Genomic DNA, 20,655 nt, shown 5'->3' on the forward strand with positions numbered 1-20,655 from the left:
GGCTTAGATCTGATCTTTTCCAGGAGACGCCATAATGCCAGATTTTTATGTGGAATATTCAGGCTTTTAAATGTTGTCAATTACTTTACATATGTTTACGTATACATATACATATATATGTATATTATTTTATTTTATTTTTTGAGACAGAGTCTCGCTCTGTCGCCCAGGCTGGAGTACAGTGGCACGATCTCGGCTCACAGGGTTTCACCATGTTAGCCAGGATGGTCTTGATCTCCTGACCTGGTGATCTGCCTGCCTCGGCCTCCCAAAGTGCTGGGATTACATGCATAAGCCACCGCGCCCGGCCTATTTTTTATTTTTTTGGAGATGGAGTCCAGCTCTGTCACCCAGGCTGGAGTGCAGTGGTGCGATCTTAGCTTACTGCAACCTCCACCTCCCAGGTTCAAGCGATTCTCCTGCCTCAGCCTCCTGAGTAGCTGGGATTACAGGCATGTGCCACCACACCTGGCTAATTTTTGTATTTTTGGTAGAGACGGGGTTTCGCCATGTTGGTCAGGCTGGTCTTGAACTCCTGACCTCAGGTGATCCTCCTGCCTCAGCCTCCCAAATTGCTGGGATTACAGGTGTGAGCCACCGCGCCTGGCCTATTTAAAGTCTTTCAGCAGAAGTAGTAATACGCACAGAGATGCATTTTGGGAAGATGAAATATGCCAGTGTTATGTTCTAGAGCTGAGTTGTCCAGTATGGTAGCCACTGGCTACATGTGGCTATTTAAACTTAAAATAAAAAATTCAGATCCTCAATTATACTAGCTAGATTTCAAGTGCTCAACAGCCACATATGGCTAGTGGTTACCTTACTGGACAGTACAGATATAAAACATTTCCATCATCACAAAAAGTGGTTGGACAGTGGAGATAGGAGAGAGTGAGGCAAAACAGCCAATTGGAGACCACTAATATAATAGTCTAGGAGAAGTTATCCAGTCATAAACTCCTACGACCACAGTGAGGATGGCTAGGAGGAGCAGGTGGAAAGTTGTCTTTAAGGAACTCCATCAAATGTCTGGCTAACAGCAGCAAGGGTAAACACATGGTTTCCTTATTATTTTTTTTAAGTAATTTTCTTTGGAATTTCTCCAGCTCCATTATGTCTTTCTTGATTTCATAGAAACCGTAGTGGCTCATTTTCATGTACTAGCAGGACACTTCCCAAGAAGATGCAATGACCAGAAACTCCTACTGTTGAGGAGGCTCCACTTAGCAAGGCCTACTGAATCAGAAACTCTGGGGGACATCAGTCTGTTTTAAGAAGCTGTCCAGACTGCTGGGTCCCCAGAGATTCTGATTCAGTAGGTCTTGCTAGGTAGAAAAAAAGCAAAGAAGCTGTCCAGGTGATTCTGATAAAAATTAAAGTATGAGTACCACTATAAATATAGTGGATTATCTTTCATAAGCCTTTCAGTGCTAAGTTTGGGGGCCCTGTTAAAATACAAGCACTTTTGGCCTAGCTCTTTCACTCTCCATAGTACGCTTATCTATCCATCCATCCATCCATCCATCCATCCATCCATCTATCCATCCATTTATCTAATTATTTACATTATCTGTGTTCAGAGTGTTTTAAAAGTATAGGCCGGACATGGCTCACTGGCTCATGCCTGTAATCCCAGCACTTTGGAAGGCCGAGGCGGTTGGATCAACTGAGGTCAGGTGTTTAAGACCAGCCTGGCCAACATGGTGAAACCCCGTCTCTACTAAAAATACAAAAATTAGCCAGGCGTGATGGCGTGCCTGTAGTCCTGGCTACTCAGGAGGGTGAGGAAGGAGAATTGCTTGAACCTGGGAGGCAGAGGTTGCAGTGAGCCGAGATCGAACCACTGCATTCCAGCCTGGGCGACAGAGCAAGACTGTCTCAAAAAAAAAAAAACAACAAAAAGTCAAGAATAAAAAGTTTAAATACAATCCAGTTTTTTAGCTATTGACCCAAATAATATGAAATCTTGAAAGCCAGTTTAGTTGCAGGAATATCTTCCCCCTGATATTGTTGACTTTCTTATGTTTTCTATAACCATGGAAAGGCAAAATTCACTTCCAAAATTTCAAAATAATCATTTGTAATTCCATCAGAAACAACCCTAAGCCTGTTACTACCTAGGTTTTTATGGAGAATGTATTGGGAATATAGAAAAGGTATAAGCAAAGAGCCTGGCCTTTAGATCCTTTAGTCACTCTGGCTAGTGGCTAGGGATGACTAGTAAGATGACAGTCCTTAAGCGGATGACCATTGGACACATAAACATAGGACAACCACCTTCCATGCAATGTGGATAGAGTAACATGGTGTGTTGGAGAGATGCTCATTATTGGGGTGGGGGTGCTGGAGAAGGCTTCACACGGGCCCCTGACACATCAATGGCATTTGACATGAAAAGAAATGGGCAAGGAGGTGGGAGTGGGGATTCAGTCACAGGGAATAAAATTAACAAAAGCAGTGAGGTCTGAAAGGAAGAGGAACGGCCGGGCAGTCAGGCCTCAGGAGGAAATGGATGGGGTAGGCGGTGGGGTGCAGGTAGCACATCAGTTCTGGGGCTTTTGACAATATAGACAGGAGAATTTCAAAGGATGCAGCTTGCAAAACGCACACACTGTCGTCTCTTGTCATTGCCATCCACATGGCCTTTGAAAGTAGAGACAATACCTCAGAGATAAGCTCCGAGGGACGACAGTCATTCATTCATTCCACAGATACTGACTGAGTGCCCACGGCATGCCTGGCTCTGCGGCAAACCTGGGTACCTGCCGGTGACCGACGCAGCCCCCGCCCTGGGACCTGCAGCCCCCGGCGCCCAGGCGTCTCCCAGCAGCGGCTCACCTGGCTCCTTGGCGGGGGCGGGAGTGCGGGCGCTGGGATCGCACACGGCTCCCGCCTGGCTGGCGGCGCTGCGGACGCGGATACCGGCGGTTCCCGAGCCGTTGTGGCCTAGCCCGCGGGCGTTCCCGGCGGGCTGAGGAGATGAGAGTGGGGGAGGGGACGAGGAAGAGGAGCATGAGCAGCTGGGCTAGGGAGCCGGGAAAGGGGTACCTGGGTCGCCCTCTTCATACCTGAGTCGTGGGAGCCCCTTGGTATTTGGTAAACCTGGATACCAACGCTCCTACTCTCTCCGAGGTTTTACTGTTCTTGATCGAGGGCCTATTTGGTGCCAGGCCTCGTGCCCTGAACATACAGCAGTGCACATGTGTCACATGTTTACTGCACAGACGGTAATTCACTAACGTCTCCGGAAGACTTAAGCCTTCCTCAGGTCAGAAGAGGTAAAAAGAAATGGAGGCTAGGAGGGTCACCCAGGTCTCCAACCGTAGGCTCTCTGCCGCACAAGCCTGGCTCTCCCCACTGGATGACACCCTCCTGCCCAGATCGCTGGCTCTGGATACAGACATGCCTTCTGCACTCACTCCCTTTACCCTCCTCCCACCCTATCCCTGTCCCTAGCACTGTCTCTCACTCCACCTTGTATTCCTGCTTGGCCCTGTTACAGTTTTACACTTGTTTGTTTAATGACTGTGTTAATATCTACCTTATTATGCACTTCATGTATTCCTTTTTGTAAATCATCTTACCCCTATGAGGGCAGGGATTTTTATCCCTTTCATTAACTGTTTTATTATCAGTGCCTACAGCAGTGTGGTGGACATAGGAAGTGTTCAATGAATTTTTGTTGAATGATTGCCCTCCCGTTGATTGTAAGCTCCACGCAGGCAGCAACTGTAGTTTTTAATCACTTTTAAACTACAAGTGCTTGGCACCTAGTAGGCATTTAATACACATTGGTTGAATGAGTGTATGAATATACTGCTTACTTTATCTTTACCCTTTCATTCACCCTCACCTCATGATCCCAATTTGTACGATAAAAATGTGCATTTCTGAGGATTCCTACTTCCAAGCTTCCTCCTCACCCTTTGTAACCATTCCCTCATTCCCTTGATCCCCCCAACCCCATCCCTCATTTCTTCACAATCATGTTTTTGCTCTTACTTCCCCTTCACCCTCCATTACTTCTTAGAAAGCTTCCTAGCCTCCCTAGTTTGGAACATTCTCAAGCAACATGTTTTTGTAGATAAGAGAATTCCAGCTAAGCTACACTGGATCCAAAACAGCTTTCCATGAATCACCCATGACTGTCTGTTTTTTGGTTTTATATTGCTTTCCTTGAGGAGGACTGAGGATCCTGTACCACTTCTTAAATTGAAATCACGGTTATTGTTCATAATTTTTTCAACAAATACTTATGGGACATGTTTTATGTTCTAAACATTGTGCTAGATGTTGGGACAAGATATGCAAAGTCTGAGCCCTCCAAGGTGTGTATGACACAAAATAGAATAATCACGGGAAATGTTGAGAAATGTCCTGGCTTGGACCTAGTTATTTCTAATACAAGAAACTAAGAGAATGAGACAGGATCTGATTCTTCTGCTCATTGTAACAAGCTTTAGCATAGGCGTAGGTTGATAATGGATGTAGGCATGGGGTTAGAATGCCTTGCCCATTCACATTTATCTTGTTTGGTTTTTACAAATGACTCTGTTAGTGGGGAATGCAGGGCAGGAATTCTCTGGTAGAAGCTGGAACTGAGGTTCAGGAAACGTCAGTTGACTTGCCTAAATTCGATGAGCCTCCTGCCCTATTCTCCTTACTCGAAGAGGCCTGAGTTAAATGCTTAAAACCCTCTTCACTGATGGCTCTTCAGGATAGGAGTCAGTTTCAAATCTTCAGTGTAATGGTTTTTTAAATGCTTCTCAAAGGGAGATATCAGAGACTTTCCTGAATCAGAATCACCTAAGATGTATTATAAAAACACATGCTCTTGATGCCCTCCTCTGACCTACCCAATTAGACTCCCTGTGAGTCCTGGGAACTTGCATCTTAAACTCCCAGGGTGATTTTTCTGCATGTAAGTTTAACTAGGAGAGTTTTAATGGAAAGCCTCGTTTTTTTTTTTGTTGTTGTTGTTGTTTTTTTTTGAGACAGAGTCTCCCTCTGACACCAGGCTGGAGTGCAGTGGCGCGATTTTAGCTCACTGCAGCCTCCGCCTCCCGGATTCATGCAATTCCCCTGCCTCAGCCTCCCGAGAAGCTGGGACTACAGGCTCGTGCCACCACGCCCAGCTAATTTTTGTATTTTTTTTTTTAGTAGAGACGGGGTTTCACCATGTTGGCCAGGATGGTCTCTACCGCTTGACCTCGTGATCCATCCGCCTCGGCCTCCCAAAGTGCTGGGATAACAAGCGTGAGCCAGCGCGCGCCCATCCCCTGGAAAGCCTCAGCTTTGATGCAGGGTTAACATTTGCCTTTGGGACATATTTCGTCAGCATCTCAAAGAGTAACCCATATGTCCTTGAGCAGATGGGAATGCAACAGCCTTCTGGCCGGAACCTGTCTCTTTCTTTTTTTTTTTTTTTTCTTTTACTTTTTTTTTTGAGACGGAGTTTCGCTCTTGTTGCCCAGGCTGGAGTGCAATGGCACGATCTCGGCTCACCGCAACCTCCGCCTCCCGGGTTCAAGAGATTCTCCTGCCTCAGCCTCCCGAGTAGCTAAGACTCCAAGTGCGCGCCACCACGCCCGGCTAATTTTGCATTTTTAGTAGAGACGGCGTTTCTCCATGTTGGTCAGGCTGGTCTCCAACTCCCGACCTCAGGTGATCCGCCCGCCTCGGCCTCCCAAAGTGCTGGGATTACAGGCGTGAGCCACTGCGCCCGGCCACCTGTCTCTTTTTTATGCAAGTGTTTTTTGGAATTTGGGGGGTCAGGTGAGCAGGTGCTCCGCTGCTGGTAACTACTCGCAGTTAAATATCTTTTGACTCTTTCCCCGACACGCTATTTGTTACTGTCGTTTTCCACCACAGAGCCAGATATTTGCCCCGCCGGCCACGGTGGGGCGCGCGCGGCGTGTGCTGCCAGTTTATCTCTTCCTTTCCCCGGTCCGCCTTAGCGCCCTTAAGGAGACAGTCCCTGGGAGTTTCTGCCTTTGGTCCCCAGTTGTTGCTCTCTTCTCGCGAGAACTGCTCCTCCCAGCCTCTTCTCTCACGAAGCCCCGCCCGCGGAGAGGTTCCATATTGGGTAAAATCTCGGCTCTCGGAGAGTCCTGGGAGCTGTTCTCGCGAGAGTACTGCGGGAGGCTCCTGTTTGCTGGCTCTTGGAACCGCGACCACTGGAGCCTCAGCGGGCGCAGCAGCTGGAGCAAGAGTACTGCGACGCAGCCCGGAGTCGGCCTTGTAGGGGCGAAGGTGCAGGGAGATCGCGGCGGGCGCAGCCTTGAGCGCCGGAGCGCGTCCCTGCCCTTAGCGGGGCTTGCGCCAGTCGCAGGGGCGCATCCAGCCGCTGCGGCTGACAGCAGCCGCGCGCGCGGGAGTCTGCGGGGTCGCGGCAGCCGCACCTGCGCGGGCGACCAGCGCAAGTCCCCGCCCGGCTGGGCGGGCAGCAAGGGCCGGGGAGAGGGTGCGGGTGCAGGCGGGGGCCCCTTAGGGCTACCTTCTTGCCCGGCGGCTGCCGCTGGAAAATGTCTCAGGAGAGGCCCACGTTCTACCGGCAGGAGCTGAACAAGACAATCTGGGAGGTGCCCGAGCGTTACCAGAACCTGTCTCCAGTGGGCTCCGGCGCCTATGGCTCTGTGTGGTGAGTGTCGCTGGGCCTGGGGCCGCTGTGGGCAGGGGTGGCCCCTCGCGCCCGAGGGCCAGGCCTGCCCCACTGCTCAGCGTTGCGTCAAGTGGCAGGAATTTTCCTCGGGGGAGGGCATTGCTGCCCCTTCGAGCTCTGCCCGTTCTGCACCTCCAGCACCCCTCGCCCTGCACTCACGCAGGTATGCGGTCCACCGTGTTGCAGCACTCAGGTCCGCTGCGAGAGGTAGGTGGTGGTGCTGGAGCTCGGTTCTGGCTAGCACCCTGCGCCTTCCCCTCTGGGAGGGTTGCTGCTCGGCGACAGGCACCGGGGGAAGGGCCGCTTCCTTGGGGGTCTCCCTGCCGACCTGGAGCAGAAGGACCCTCTTCCGTGATGCGCCCACGCTGGAGCGCCGGACCCTGTCCTCTGAGCACACAAGCTCGGGGAACTGCCGGGAGAAGCAGAAGGGCAGAACCCAACCCGAAGACTGCGGTCATCTGAACAAAACTGACCAGAAAGGGAGCTCTCTCCGGGCCTTTTTTTTTTTTTTTTTTTTTTTGCAAAACTGTCGAAATCCCATCTTGAAAAGCGTTCTTTTTGAATTCGCACTTGAATTAACAGCGATCCATAGAGCTTAAAATACCGACTTTATCTCGGTGAGCACTGTGCCAGCTTGAGTGGTGTGTTTCCGATTCGGTTGAAAGCGTATTTCCTTTCCGTGGAGGGGCGGCGGTGGTAGTGCCTGCAAGAACACTGCCGCTTGAGAAACTGGCAGGCTCACTGATTAGTCACATACCACTGCTCATTTAAGTATTGTTCGACAAAACAATTTTCTCATTTGGAGCAAGAAAGATTCAGATCTGTAAGGCGCCCTCAAGATCAAAAAGTTATTAACAGTGCTGGGAGGTATTGTAAATATTTTTTGAGATAATTCCTGCGAATACTGTGTTTTAAAAGTCCCTTAGAGAGTTTGCAGGGAGTTATCTGTATTTATGGCCTGAGGTACACGATGGTTTTCGTAAGGATATGGAACCACATAGAAAAGGAAGGGAAGAGATACTTTTTAGCTTTAATTTACACCGTGAGTGTGTTTTAAATTAAGTCGATACCATATAATTTCCAGACCTGAAGTATTTCACTAACTGCTCTCTAACTTCCAAGGTTTTATACCCTGTATTTTAGATTTTCTATAATTTGAAAGCTACGGATCTGAAACTAAGTATCAGATTTAACTGTTAGCTTTTTCTGTGTTTTAGTAATTGGTATTGTATGCGTCATTTGAAAAGGGTCCTGTAAAATCGTTTTTTGTTTTGGAACAAATTCCAGGCTTTTGGATGTGTTAATCTTTAAATATGATTTCTGTGTTTCCCGAAGTCACATCATGAATTTCCTGTTTGGTAGAATCTTCTGGGTAATTGAGATTGTGCAATTGTGTCCAGCAACAGATCATATTGCATTTTCTAGTTCAAGCTGCTTAAGTTATGTTGCAGATAGCACCGTGCTTGACATCTTTCTCCCGTTTTTACAGCATGGCAGTTTACATTTTAAAGGAATTTGCAGCATTTTACATTCAGAGAGTGTGTGTGTAGTTGGTTTGCAGCATTTTACATTCAGTATATACATATTATATAGGTATACAGTTCAGTATATACATATTATATAGGTATATACGTTCAGTATGTACATATTATATAGGTATATACGTTCAGTATGTACATATTATATAGGTATATACGTTCAGTATGTACATATTATATAGGTATATACGTTCAGTATGTACATATTATATAGGTATATACGTTCAGTATGTACATATTATATAGGTATATACGTTCAGTATGTACATATTATATATATCTAATTGATTTGCTAATTTTCAAAGATGTATTTGGATCATTGCTCTTTTAATATTTTGTAGCTTATTAATATACTTCCATTTTTTCATTCTTGAATTGACACATACATTTCTGTAGTATCACGTTTTCGTTTTCAATGCTATTTAAATTCTAATGGAGTGATACAGCAGAATAACTCAACTGTAGAGGGTTTGGGTGAACTCCAATTGAATTGCTTGCAAGGGTTCGCTACTGTTGGTGACTAGCTCTGCACTGGAACAGGAGATTCAGATTTACAGTGAAGTACCACTAAAATTAACTCCACAATTCTTTAGTGGTATACTTTTCTGTGGTATAGAAGCCAGCAGTATCTGACACTTAAAAGTACTTTTATTCAACAGATTTTTAAAAATAGGTAATACATTGACATTGTATAAAATTTGAAAGTGTTAAAAAGGTTCTCAGTGGGCCGGGCGCGGTGGCTCACACCTGTAATCCCAGCACTTTGGGAGGCCGAGGCGGGTGGATCACGGGGTCAGGAGATCGAGACCATCCTGGCTAACACGGTGAAACCCCGTCTCTACTAAAAATACAAAAAATTAGCCAGGCGTGGTGACGGGCGCCTGTACTCCCAGCGACTTGGGAGGCTGAGGCGGGAGAATGGTTTGAACCCGGGAGGCGGAGGTTGAAATGAGCCGAGATTGCTCCACTGCACTCCAGCCTGGGCAAAAGTGTGAGACTCCGTCTCAAAAAAAAAAAAAAAAAAGATATTCAGTGAAAAGTCTCCTTTCCTTTTTGTTCTCCAGCCACTCTACTCTCTAAAAGACAGACACTGTTGAGTGTCTTGTGTCTTTCCAGGGAGGCAGAGGTTTTTTTTATTTGCTTGTTTGTTTAGTAGTCTTTCCACTAAAGGGATTTAAGATGTAACCTACAGCATATTGGTGAAGGAAAATACAACTGAAACTGAAATTGTATGACAGTTGACAATAAACAATTATAACTAATGTTGGAATGAAAATACCAGAATTTAGATTTACAATTTAAGTGTTATCTTATTCAGAGATTCAGCATAGTTATTTGAAGTTGTTCTTTTCTTTGAGACAAAGTCTCACTCTGTCGCCCAGGCTTGAGTGCAGTGGTGCCATCTCGGCTCACTGCAACTTCCACCTCCTGGGTTCAAGCGGTTCTCCTGCCTCAGCCTCCCAAGTAGCTGGGATTACAGGTGCCCGCCACCATACCCAGCTAATTTTTGTATTTTTAGTAGAGATGGGGTTCTCCATGTTGGCCAGGCTGGTCCCAGACTCCTGACCTCAAGTGATCTGCCCTCCTTGGCCTCGCAAAGTGCTGGGATTACAAGCCTGAGCCACCGTGCCGAGCCTGAAGTTGTTCTTTCAATGAGTACCTTTTTAGGTGTGGCAGAAAACATTTTTTGGAACTTCTTTTGGAATCCACTTTGGAGCCTATGATACTCTTCTTCTTCTTCTTTTTTATTTTGAGACAGAGTCTCACTCTGTTCTCCAGGTTGGAGTGCAGTGGCACCATCTCTGCTCACTGTAACCTCCACCTCATGGGTTCAAGTGATTCTCCTGCCTTAGGCTCCCAAGTAGCTGGGATTACAAGTGTGCAACACCATGCCCGGCTGATTTTTGTATTTTTAATACAGGCAGGGTTTTACCACGTTGGCCAGGCTGGTCTCTAACTCCTGACCTCAGGTGATCCACTTGCCTTGGCCTCCCAAAGTGCTGAGATTACAGGGGTGAGCCACCGTCTCTGGCCGTCCATCTTCATTTTTTTGAGAGTAGATTTGATTTTAGGGAATAACAGTCCATTTGAATCCAAATAATTTAGGGAATTTGGACTCAAGTCTGATAAGAAAGATTAGGCAATCAGGTTGGTGATACTACTGTTTTAGGTCAGATAGGAGTTATAACTATAAAGTAACAACACAGAATTTTTTGTGTGACTTCTTGAACTGGACCTGAAGTCTACTTCCAAAAAAATCTCTGAATTTTATTTTATTAATATTTATTTATTTATTTTGTAGAGATAGGGTCTTACTGTGTTGCCCAGGCTGGTCTCAAACTCCTGGCCTCAAGCAGTTCCCCCTCCTTGGCCTCCCAAAGTGCTGGGATTATAGGGATGAGCCACCACACCCAGCCCCTGAATTTTATTTTCAAGAATGAAAATAAATGAATAGAATATTTCGATGAATAAAATTCATTCATTGAAATATTTGTCAGTTTCCTAATTTTAATGCTCTAAAGTGTGGTATACTTTGTAACATTTACAAATTATTTTAAGCCTATATTATTTTAATTTATACTAAGTATAGTAAAAAAACAAGTAGAAACCTGTGTGATAATCAACTATGAATCAAAATAGAGTTTTACAAATATGCCTTTCCGTTAAAGGATAAAGGGAACTAGACTAGGTCTTGCAGTTTTAAGGAACTTTATGCGTTGTCTTGTGAGGGGAAATGAAGCAAAATTGTTTAAGAATACATTGTTGCAAAGCATTGATTTTAGGGTTTTGGGACAGAAGGGGAGAATCTTTGTGGTGAGTTTAAGGAAATACAAACAGGAACTTAAGTGCCTTTCCTCTGGGGTACGGTTCTTCCAGGCCCTTGCTGTTGATTAGAGGAGGTGGGGCACTGGTAACCATAAAATAGGAGGTGACGGTTGAGAATTACTTTTAGATCGTATTTAACTGTTTATTCAGCAGTGTTTATTGAATACCTACTATGGGCCAGATAGCTAGGTTCTGGAAATAGAGTGCTAAACAAGACAGAAACAAGACGATCCATTCTCTCCTGGAGCTTATAGCCTAGTGGATTTAATAACTACGTTTTGTGGATTGCTTGCTAATGTTCTAGCATTGTGTTGTGCACTTTATCATCAGCATAAAACGCATATAACAAAACCTTTGGTAAAAGGATAGCAGAACTTGCTAAGAAATCAAATACAACTTCCTAAGTGCTTTGTGGAACAAGATTATTCTAGTATAATAGAAATAAGTGAAGGTAACTTTTTTTAACTATTAATGGCCATTCACCATTTTAGATCTTTTTTTTTTTTTTTTTTAGAATGAGCCATGGCACAAAGAAATAAAAGTGCATCATTATTAAGTATACAAGGGTGACTTTCTTGACTCCTGACCAGTGAGAAGGGTATGCCCTTTACTTTTCTGGTAGTGATAGTAGGTCCATGCTGAGCTTTCCATTCTTTTCTTTGTAACCAAAAGTAAGGTAGTTGCCTGTATGTTACCAGTGTCAGTCAATAAGAAGTCTTTAAACACAATTAACGGCAAGCATTTGTATTATTGATGTATAAAGATTGTTTTAAGAAAGAGTTCATTTGAAGCTGGCTATAAAGTCATTTTATTATCAAATCCCATTTTTCCACTTTTTTTTTTTTTTTTTGAAACGGAGTCTTGCTGTGTCGCCCAGGCTGGGGTGCAGTGGTGCAATCTCGGCTCATGGCAGCCTCTGCCTCCTGAGTTCAAGCAATTCTCCTGCCTCAGCCTCCTGAATAGCTGAGATTACAAGTGCGTGCCACCATGCCTGACTGATTTTTGTATTTTTAGTAGAGACGGGGTTTTACCATGTTGGTCAGGCTGGTCTCGAACTCCTGACCTCGTGATCCACCCACCTTGGCCTCCCAAAGTGCTGGGATTACAGGAGTGAGCCACCGCACCCGGCCTGCACTGGTTCTTCTTTAAAATAAGCTTATCCTGGATCTCCAGGTTTTCAGTTCTGCCAGTTTGATTTCTTGATACGGAGGAGTACTCTGCTTTTGATTTCTTTCTAGCCCAGTCTCAGAGATGATCTGTGTTGACTTTGCCTTTCATGGGGAAGATTGCAGATATTGCTGAGCCCCTGGGGCCTAGAATTCAAAGATGGAAGAATTCACTGGGGTAGATCACCCTCACTTTAGAATTAACTGACATTTTTAGGGATTTTTGCAGTTTATAAAGTGTTTTCATTCAAAACATTATCAATCAGTTCTCACTAGCTCCATGGAGGCTGATATTTATTAACTCCATTTTATAGATGGGGAGCTGGACTCATTCATTAAAGGAATGGCATACTTGTCAGTGCTACTTTTAGTAGTCTCCTTTCTGATAGATATGGGCTGCTGAGGTTGCGTGGTGGCACCTTCTCTTATGCAGTTCACCTCCTCTTGTGAAAAAGGGGTTGCTGAGTCACTCGGAATAGAGCTTCAGTGCAGGAAAGCAATTCCACCAGTGTCATTACCCAGTTTATGTGAGGGGTAATGACTTAACCCATTTAACCCATTAAAGTCATGTCTCTTCCTCAGAACTGATAAATCAAAAATGCACTCATTGCCCAGATTAAAATTTTTTCTGAAGGAATTATTAGGCAGTGCAAATAGTTAATTCCTGAATTTATGAATCCTATTGGATTGAAATTCTTTAGTGTACATTTATGTAAAGTTGGGACTGTCTGTACATGTTTGTGTTACATAAGTATAGGATATAAATAGAAATAACTGCCTCTCCAGCCCATTGAAAATACATTAGATTTTTGCTTTTTGCAGTAAAATTTGGGGTAAAACTGACTTGTTCTTATCTAAGAGGTATAATTACTGCAGTGCTCAGAAAAGCCTCATTATAAAGTGGGCTCCCCTGACTTGGAACTTAGGGATGTCTTCTCATGGCTGCTGTGGAAGTCATGCAGCTGTTTCGTCAGGAAAATGACCAAAAACTTCTTTAAACTTGGAAATGTTTTTTGTAAAAGAAACTTTCAGTATTTGGAGTAGTTTGTCTTTCACAGTGCTTCCATAAATTAAGTACAGTCACAACTTGTTTTATTATGCTTCACAGATAATTGCTTTTTTTTGCAAATTGAAGGTTAGTGACAATCCTGTGGCAAGCGAGTCTCTTGGCACCATTTTTCCAACAGCATGTGCTCACTTCATGTCTCTGTGTCACATTTTGGTAATTCTCGCAATATTTCTTTTTTTTTTTTTTTGAGACGGAGTTTTGCTCTGTCGCCCAGGCTGGAATACCATGGTGCGATCTCGGCTCACTGCAACCTCCGCCTTCCGGTTTCAAGCGATTCTCCTGCCTCAGCCTCCCGAGTAGCTGGGACTACAGGCATGTGCCACCACACCTGGCTAATTTTTGTATTTTTAGTAGAGATGGGGTTTCACCATGTTGGTCAGGCTGGTCTCGAACTCCTGACCTTGTGATCTGCCTGCCTTGGCCTCCCAAAGTGCTGGGATTGCAGGTGTGAGCCACCGTGCCCGGCTATTCTGCTGGGATTACAGGTGTGAGCCACTGTGCCTGGCAATTCTCGCAATATTTCAAACTTTCTCATTATAATTAAATCTTATGGGGATCTGAGATCACTGATCTTTGATGTTACTGTTGTAATTGTTTTGTCATGTCTGGAACCATGCCCATAGGCAGACTTAATTGATAAACATTGTGTGTGTTCTGACTGCTCTGCCAACCAGCTGTTCCCTCTCTCCATCTCCTAAGGCGTCCTTATTCCCTGAGACACAATAATACTGAAATTAGGCCAATTAATAACACTACAGTGGTTTCTAAGTGTTCAAGTGAAAGGAATGTTTGCATGTCTTTTACTTTAAATCAGAAGCTAGAAATGATTAAGCATAGTGAGGAAGGCATGTCGAAAACTGAGATAAGCTGAAAGCTAGGCTTCTTATACCAAACAGCCAATTTGTGAATGCAAATGAAAAGTTTTTGAAGGAAATTAAAAGTTATATTCCAGTAAACGAATGATTAGAAAGCAAAACAGCCTTGTTGCTGAGATGGAGAAAGTTTTAGTGGTCTGGATAAAAGATCAGACCAACCACAACGTGCCCTTAAGTCAAAGCCTAATCTAGAGCAAAGCCCTAACTCTCTTTAATTGTATGAAGTTTGAGACAGGTGAGAAAGCTGCAAAAAATAAGTTTGAAGCTAGCAGAGGGTGTTTCATAGGTTTAAGGAAAGAACCTGTCTCCATAGCATAACTTGTAGTGCAAGGTGGCTGGGGGCGGTGGCTAACACCTGTAATTCCAGCACTTTGGGAAGCTGAGGCAGGTAGATCATCTGAGGTCAGGAGTTTGAGACCAGCCTGGCCAACATGGCGAAACTCTGCCTCTACAAAAAATACAAAAATTTGTTTTTTGTATTTTTTGGTGTTGTGGTGTACACCTGTAGTCCCAGCTGCTTGGGAGGCTGAGGCAGGAGAATTGCTTGAACCTGGGAAGTGGAGGTTGCAGTGAGCCACTGCAACCAAGTGGCAACCGAGATTGTGCCACTGCACTCCAGCCTGGGCGATAGAGCAAGAGTACATCTCAAAAAAAAAAAAAAATTTTAATAGATGAGAAATTGCTTCTCAGGAATGAATAAAGAAAGTAGTTTCTTGAGGTGGAATCTACTGTTGGGGAAGATGCTTATGAACATTGTTGAAATGACAACAAAGGGTTTAGAATATTACATAAACTTAGTTGATAAAGCAGCAGCAAGGTTTGAGAGGATCGACTCCCATTTTGAAAGTAGTTTTACTGTGGGTAAAATGCTGTCAAACACCATTGCAGGCTACAGAGAAATCTATCACGAAAGGAAGAGTAAATCAATGCAGCAAGCTTCACCGTTGTCTTATTTTTAGAAATTGCCATAGTCATTCCAGCCTTCAGCAGTTATCACCCTGAGTAGTCAGCAGCCATCAACACTGAGACAAGACTCTCCACCAGCAAGAAGATAATGACTTGCTGAAGGCTCAGGTGACCCTTAGCATTTTTTAGCAAAAAAGTATTTATTTATTTATTTATTTATTTTTTTTTTCGAGACGGAGTGTCGCTCTGTCGCCCAGCCTGGAGTGCAGTGGTGCGATCTCGGCTCACTGCACCCTCCACCTCCCAGGTTCAAGCAATTCTCCCACCTTAGCCTCCCGAGTAGCTGGGATTACAGGTGTGCACCACCATGCCCAGCCAATTTTTGTATTTTTAATAGAGATAGGGTTTCACCATGTTGGCTAGGCTGGTCTCAAACTCTTGACCTCAAGCAATCCTCCTGCCTCGGCCTCCCAAAGTGCTGAGATTAATAGGTATGAGCCACCATGCCCGGCTAATAAAATATTTTTAAATTAAGGTATGTATATATATACACATATATATTTTTGACATACTGCTAGTGCATACTTAATAGACTACAGTATCATGTAAATATAACTTTTATATGCACTGGAAAACGAAAAAATTCATGTCACTCTTTTTTTTGTGATATTCACTGTGTTGTGGTTGTCTGGAACTGAACTCATGATATCTTTGAGATACACCTGTATGTATGTGTTAAGGATTTACAAAATTAACCAGCTTTCCCGTGCAGTGTTCAAGTCTTTTAATAATTTATTATAGGGAAGAAGAAGTGGTGGTTTGTAAATACTGTACTTGACAAATTGATACTGGGTTTTGGGCATGCTTGGCTCCAAGGCTGAATGTGGGGGGAAAGAAGTACAGGAGAGTGAGGAGTCTAGGATTTCTAAGTTTTGGCCTGGGGCAAATGGATATATTTTAGTGCCATTTTCTGAACTTTGTGTTACAAAGTTACAAAAGAGTGTTACAGGGTACAAGATTGTAGAGAGAAAGGGGAAGGAACATAGGTTCATGGTAATCTCCTTGAGGACAGGACTCATCATACCTTGAGTGCCTACCATGTATGGTTTGCTGTAAGTGCTGGAGATGAAATATGAACAAAAGAGACAAAAATTTCTGCCTTAAGAAGCTATATTCTGGCCAGGTGCAGTGAGTGGCTCACACCTGTAATCCCTGCACTTTGGCAGGCCAAGGTAGGTTTCCTTGAGCCCAGTAGTTAGAAACCAGCAGCCTGGGCAAAATGGGGAGTCTCCTCTACTAAAAAATAAAAATAAAAAATTAGGCAAGCTTGGTGGCACACTCCTATAGTTCCAGCTACTTGGGAGGCTGAGATGGAAGGATTGCTTGAGCCTGGGAGGATTGCTTGAGCCTGGGAAGTTGAGGCTGTAGTGAGCTGTGATCCTGCCACTGTACTCCAGCTTGGGTGACAGAGTGAGACCCTGTCTCCAAAAAGAAAAAAAAAAAAGGAAGCTATATTCTAATGGGGATGGCAGTGGAAGTAGATAATAAACAAAATTTATAATATGTCAGATAAGTGCTGTGGAGAAAATGCAACAAGGGAAGGAGAGTGAGTGCTAGGATGGCTGTTGCACTTTTAAGAAAGGTGAACAGGGTAAGCATCATTGATAAAGTAACAATTGAGCAAAAACCTGAAGAAGGTGATATAGGACACTGGTTGGACATGGGTGAGGATGTGAGAACATTCTAGGTTGAGGATTAGCAAGTGTGCAAAAGCCCTGAGGTAAGGGCCCTGTGCTCCAGGAAATAGCTAAGAGACCAGTACAGCTGGAGCTAAATGAACCAGGGGCCAAATATAGGGAGAAAAGTGGGGTGTGGGGGGGTTGCAGATATGCAGGGATCATGTAGGGTCTTATTTGCCTTTATACAGACTGTGACTTTTCCTTTAAGTGAGAGGGGAAGCCTTGGAGGGTTATGACCAGAGGAAGGACATGACCTAAATCTTGTTTTAACAGATCACTGTGCTCTAGGGTCCCAAGTTTTTCATTTCGGTTCCTTACCCATTCTACCCTAAACCACTACTGTGAATAGGATAGAACGGTGGAGTTAGATGAATTGGTGCAAGCCCTGACGCATGCTCACAACTGTCATTCCAGCAGTCAGTATTTTTGTTGGGCCCTAGAAATTTAGGGTATTCCAGTCCAGCTCTTTAAATAACATGGGATTACTTTACTTTTTCAGGTTTTTGTTGCCAAAAGGAAGGAGCAGAGATTAGCTCTTGAGTTAGCTGAAAAAAGAAGATTAGTCTGCTGGCAGATTGAGTGTTGTTTAAAACTCTTTGGCTTTTAGGGTTTTTCTTACTGTTGGATCATGTTTTAAAAGTCATTTTTACCTTCTTTCAACAGTTAAACATTTAAGTTTTATTTGATTTTATTTGACCCTTTTTCTGTTTTACCTTCCTCTGCCTTTTCCCCATTATAATACTTTTAGTAGAGGTTAGACCATTGTTATTTGTCATTAATGTCTTAGCTTTGAGGCCCCAAGGACTTCTCTGTTAAACTTAAATACATCATACAGATTGAAAGATTGTCTACAGACATGTGACCCTATAAAAACCCATATTATTTATTGTCCTCCCTGCCTTTACAGATGTAAGCCCCTCTCCTCTTTTCATCAGAGCTCTCCCTCTTTTACTGCTCTATCATCAGGTTGCAGAAAATAAGTTTTCCTGCAAACATAGATTCCCATGGCAACATAACAAAAAGATAATAGAACAAATGTTTATTTTGTCTAGACCTGCTGTCTGAGTAACATTAGACCCTGAACATGTTGGCTCCTGTTATTTGAATGTGTGGTTACAAATTCCTTATTTTCCTCAAAACTTACTTCCCTTAGTCCTTGGTGATATTGTCACTGTGCCTGTGATATGAAGGGAAGGTGTGTGTGTGTGAGTATGTGTGTCTGACTGTCATTCTACTCAAAAGTATGTATTGATTGCATTTTCAAGCTTATGGCTTAAAATGTAGACACCACACAGCATGTGAGCATGTGAAGAAAAAAAGCATACCAGTTTTGTTCTTTGTTTTTATAAGTTCATTAATGTAGTATTTCCAGTGCACTATACTAGATGTTTTGTTTACAGAGATTTAAAAGAGAAGAAGGGTACCTGCTTTCGAAAATACCAGTCCAGCCTGGGCGCGGTGGCTCATGCCTGTAATCCCAGCACTTTGGGAGGCCGAGGTGGGTGGATCACTTGAGGTCAGGAGTTTGAGACCAGCCTGGCCAACATAGTGAAACCCCATCTCTACAAAAATTAGCTGGGCATGGTGGTGTGTGCCTGTAACCCCAGCTATTCAGGATGCTGAGGCACGAGAATCACTTGAACCCGGGAGGCGGAGGTTGCAGTGAGCCGAGATCACGCCCCTGCACTCCTGTCTGGGCGATAGAGCAAGACTCAGTCTCAAAAAAAAAAAAAAAAAAAAGTATGAGTCCAGAGGAGACATATTTATGTTTCCTCATAGATGGCTTTGGAAGTCCTCTATAGTTTGGATTTTGAAGCATTTTAGGTTTTGGATTTTCAGATTAGGGATACTCAACCTGTATAACCCAGGGTAATTCAACCTATTGACATTTTAGGTGGGATAATGTTTTGTTGTGGGGGACTGACTTGTGCATTGTAGTATGTTTAGCAGCATCCCTGTCTCCAACTCACTACATACTAATAGCAATTTCCAGTTGTGACAACCAAAAATATCTAGACATTGCCACATATCTCTTGACGGGTAGGGAGGGCAAAATCACCTTTAGTTGAGAACCAGTTATATAACCCTATATATTTGGATTGGTTGGTCCTGAGTAAAAACTAGATGGGATAACATGAACCTTCCACCTGCAAAAAGGTAGAAATGCTATACTTTCTGCATTATAAATTGAGCCTCTCTAAACATGATTTTTGTTATTTCTAGGAGAGTAACAGCATTTCTAATGGTCAAGGTCCTACCTATAACCCGATAAGCTTAATGGATGGGAGAACTTGCACAAGCATGTTTGCAAGAGGCCAGGTGTATCACTGGCGCATTTGAGAAACAACTAATTAGTGAGGGAGACCCAATTTTCATGAATAATTGTGTTTTGTCATTGTCATGGCCCCAACTTAGGGTGTTTTGAATTTTTTCTTGGAAGGAAATTAGCATGAAGTCCAAGTTGGTAGGTAGGTAGCGTTTTAAACCCTAGTGTCTCTTCTGGTATTCTGTGTCGTTTCTCTCCTGTCTTCTTTCAGTATTTAGCATTTTCAAACTGCTAGAAGTAAAATGCTGTTTAGAAGACCACAAAGAGAGCTGCACATAAACTAAGGAGCAAGAAATAGTACATTGTGAATTAATTTTCTGTACATTTTTGAAGGTTCTTGCATCTGGGAAGGCTTGCTTAGTTTTAAAAATATTAGGTAATAACAGACTGAAATTTTGAAGATCTTATGGATCTCAGGTAGCAGTAACTCAGGAAGATCAGCCTTCTTTGATTTAGATGTCATTTAGACACATTATGTATTCTGGTACCTTAGAAGATACAATGCATTTTCCTGAATTATCATTGCTACTGCTTTAATTACTTTAAGGCTGTGAGGCAGTAACTAACTTTAGTGTCACAATGTATACATCTTAACATTTAATGTGCTCTTTTTTTTTTTTTAAACACCACCTTAAAGTACTCTGCTATTCAGATTTTTCCTTGTGTTTCTCTAATTCTCCTATTTCATCCATTGGTCAGTTTTTTCTTCCTCTTTTCTTTCTGCTCTGTGATCCATTCTTAAATTTTCTTTTCTCTTTCTGTGCATATTCTTTTTGAATTCATTATCTGATAGTCTCAACAATGGTCTTGTTCATATACTATACTTCCAAATTTGTACTTTCAAACCTAATTTCAAGAATGACTGACCCTTTGGATTCTAAATCTATTGAGATGTAATGTTTCATGCTTTCCCTTGATTACTTTCCTACACACTTCTTGAAGATACCAGAGATGTAACACTAACTTCCCTTGGAATGGGATTCATGTTACAAACTTGAATGGTTCAGTTTAGATATGTGAAGCGGATGTCATCATTAGCACTGATGATTGACAGTAGTTATAAAAATTACAATAGGAGTGAACCAATTTACCTGAAGTTTTCAATAACTCTAGATATTAATGCAACATAATTTTGAAAGTTTGAAATATATAGGTATAAATGTTGATGCTTACATTTTAGATTTACTGTAGTGAAGGAAATTTGCCAGTCATCCATCAGACAGTGTTAAATGCCCACCAATGTGTAAAAGAAATAGACCTAAAATATTAATAAATTGTGTATATATGTATGAAGGTATTGATGTGTACAGAGAAGTGGAGACATTGTGAGTTATAGTGGTCAGTATGGTTTTATGGAGGAGAAAGGATTTGAAGATTATTTAGAAAGAGCTCTCAGCCTGCCACGGAAGACTGGTCTGCAGCTCCCACTGCTCAGGCCACTGAATGGGTAGGAGCAACCACTGACTGGTCTTAAGCTGTTCTTGCATAGGCTCTTAAGCAACATGGAAAAATGGTTGATGGAAAATAAACATTAGTTTCTAAAAAAAAA

At 43.2% G+C, this 20,655-nt stretch overlaps 2 protein-coding genes across 8 annotated transcripts in view; one reads left to right on the forward strand and one right to left on the reverse strand.

Annotated features, from left to right (window-relative positions):
• SLC26A8 (solute carrier family 26 member 8) overlaps positions 1 to 2,975 on the reverse strand; it is an 82,891-nt gene extending 79,916 nt beyond the window's left edge. For 2 of the 4 annotated variants that reach the window (XM_054557425.2, XM_024248239.3), the window contains exon 1: positions 2,839 to 2,974. The gene's annotated coding sequence lies outside the window, so the exon portion shown is untranslated. Of the gene's footprint in view, positions 1 to 2,838 lie in introns of all 4 variants that reach the window. The other 2 variants (XM_054557422.2, XM_054557424.2) reach the window with 2 other exon arrangements.
• Positions 2,976 to 6,078: 3,103 nt separating this feature from the next.
• MAPK14 (mitogen-activated protein kinase 14) overlaps positions 6,079 to 20,655 on the forward strand; it is an 83,940-nt gene continuing 69,363 nt past the window's right edge. Inside the window, exon 1 of one of the 4 annotated variants that reach the window (XM_002816802.5) lies at positions 6,079 to 6,640. In XM_002816802.5, the coding sequence (XP_002816848.1) occupies positions 6,525 to 6,640 (116 nt within the window). In that variant the 5' untranslated portion in view covers positions 6,079 to 6,524. Of the gene's footprint in view, positions 6,641 to 7,225; positions 7,529 to 20,655 lie in introns of those variants that run through there. The other 3 variants (XM_002816801.5, XM_009241792.4, XM_063725224.1) reach the window with 3 other exon arrangements.

This window comes from Pongo abelii, chromosome 5 (assembly GCF_028885655.2).
Source record: "Pongo abelii isolate AG06213 chromosome 5, NHGRI_mPonAbe1-v2.0_pri, whole genome shotgun sequence".
Taxonomy (NCBI): Eukaryota; Metazoa; Chordata; class Mammalia; order Primates; family Hominidae; genus Pongo; species Pongo abelii.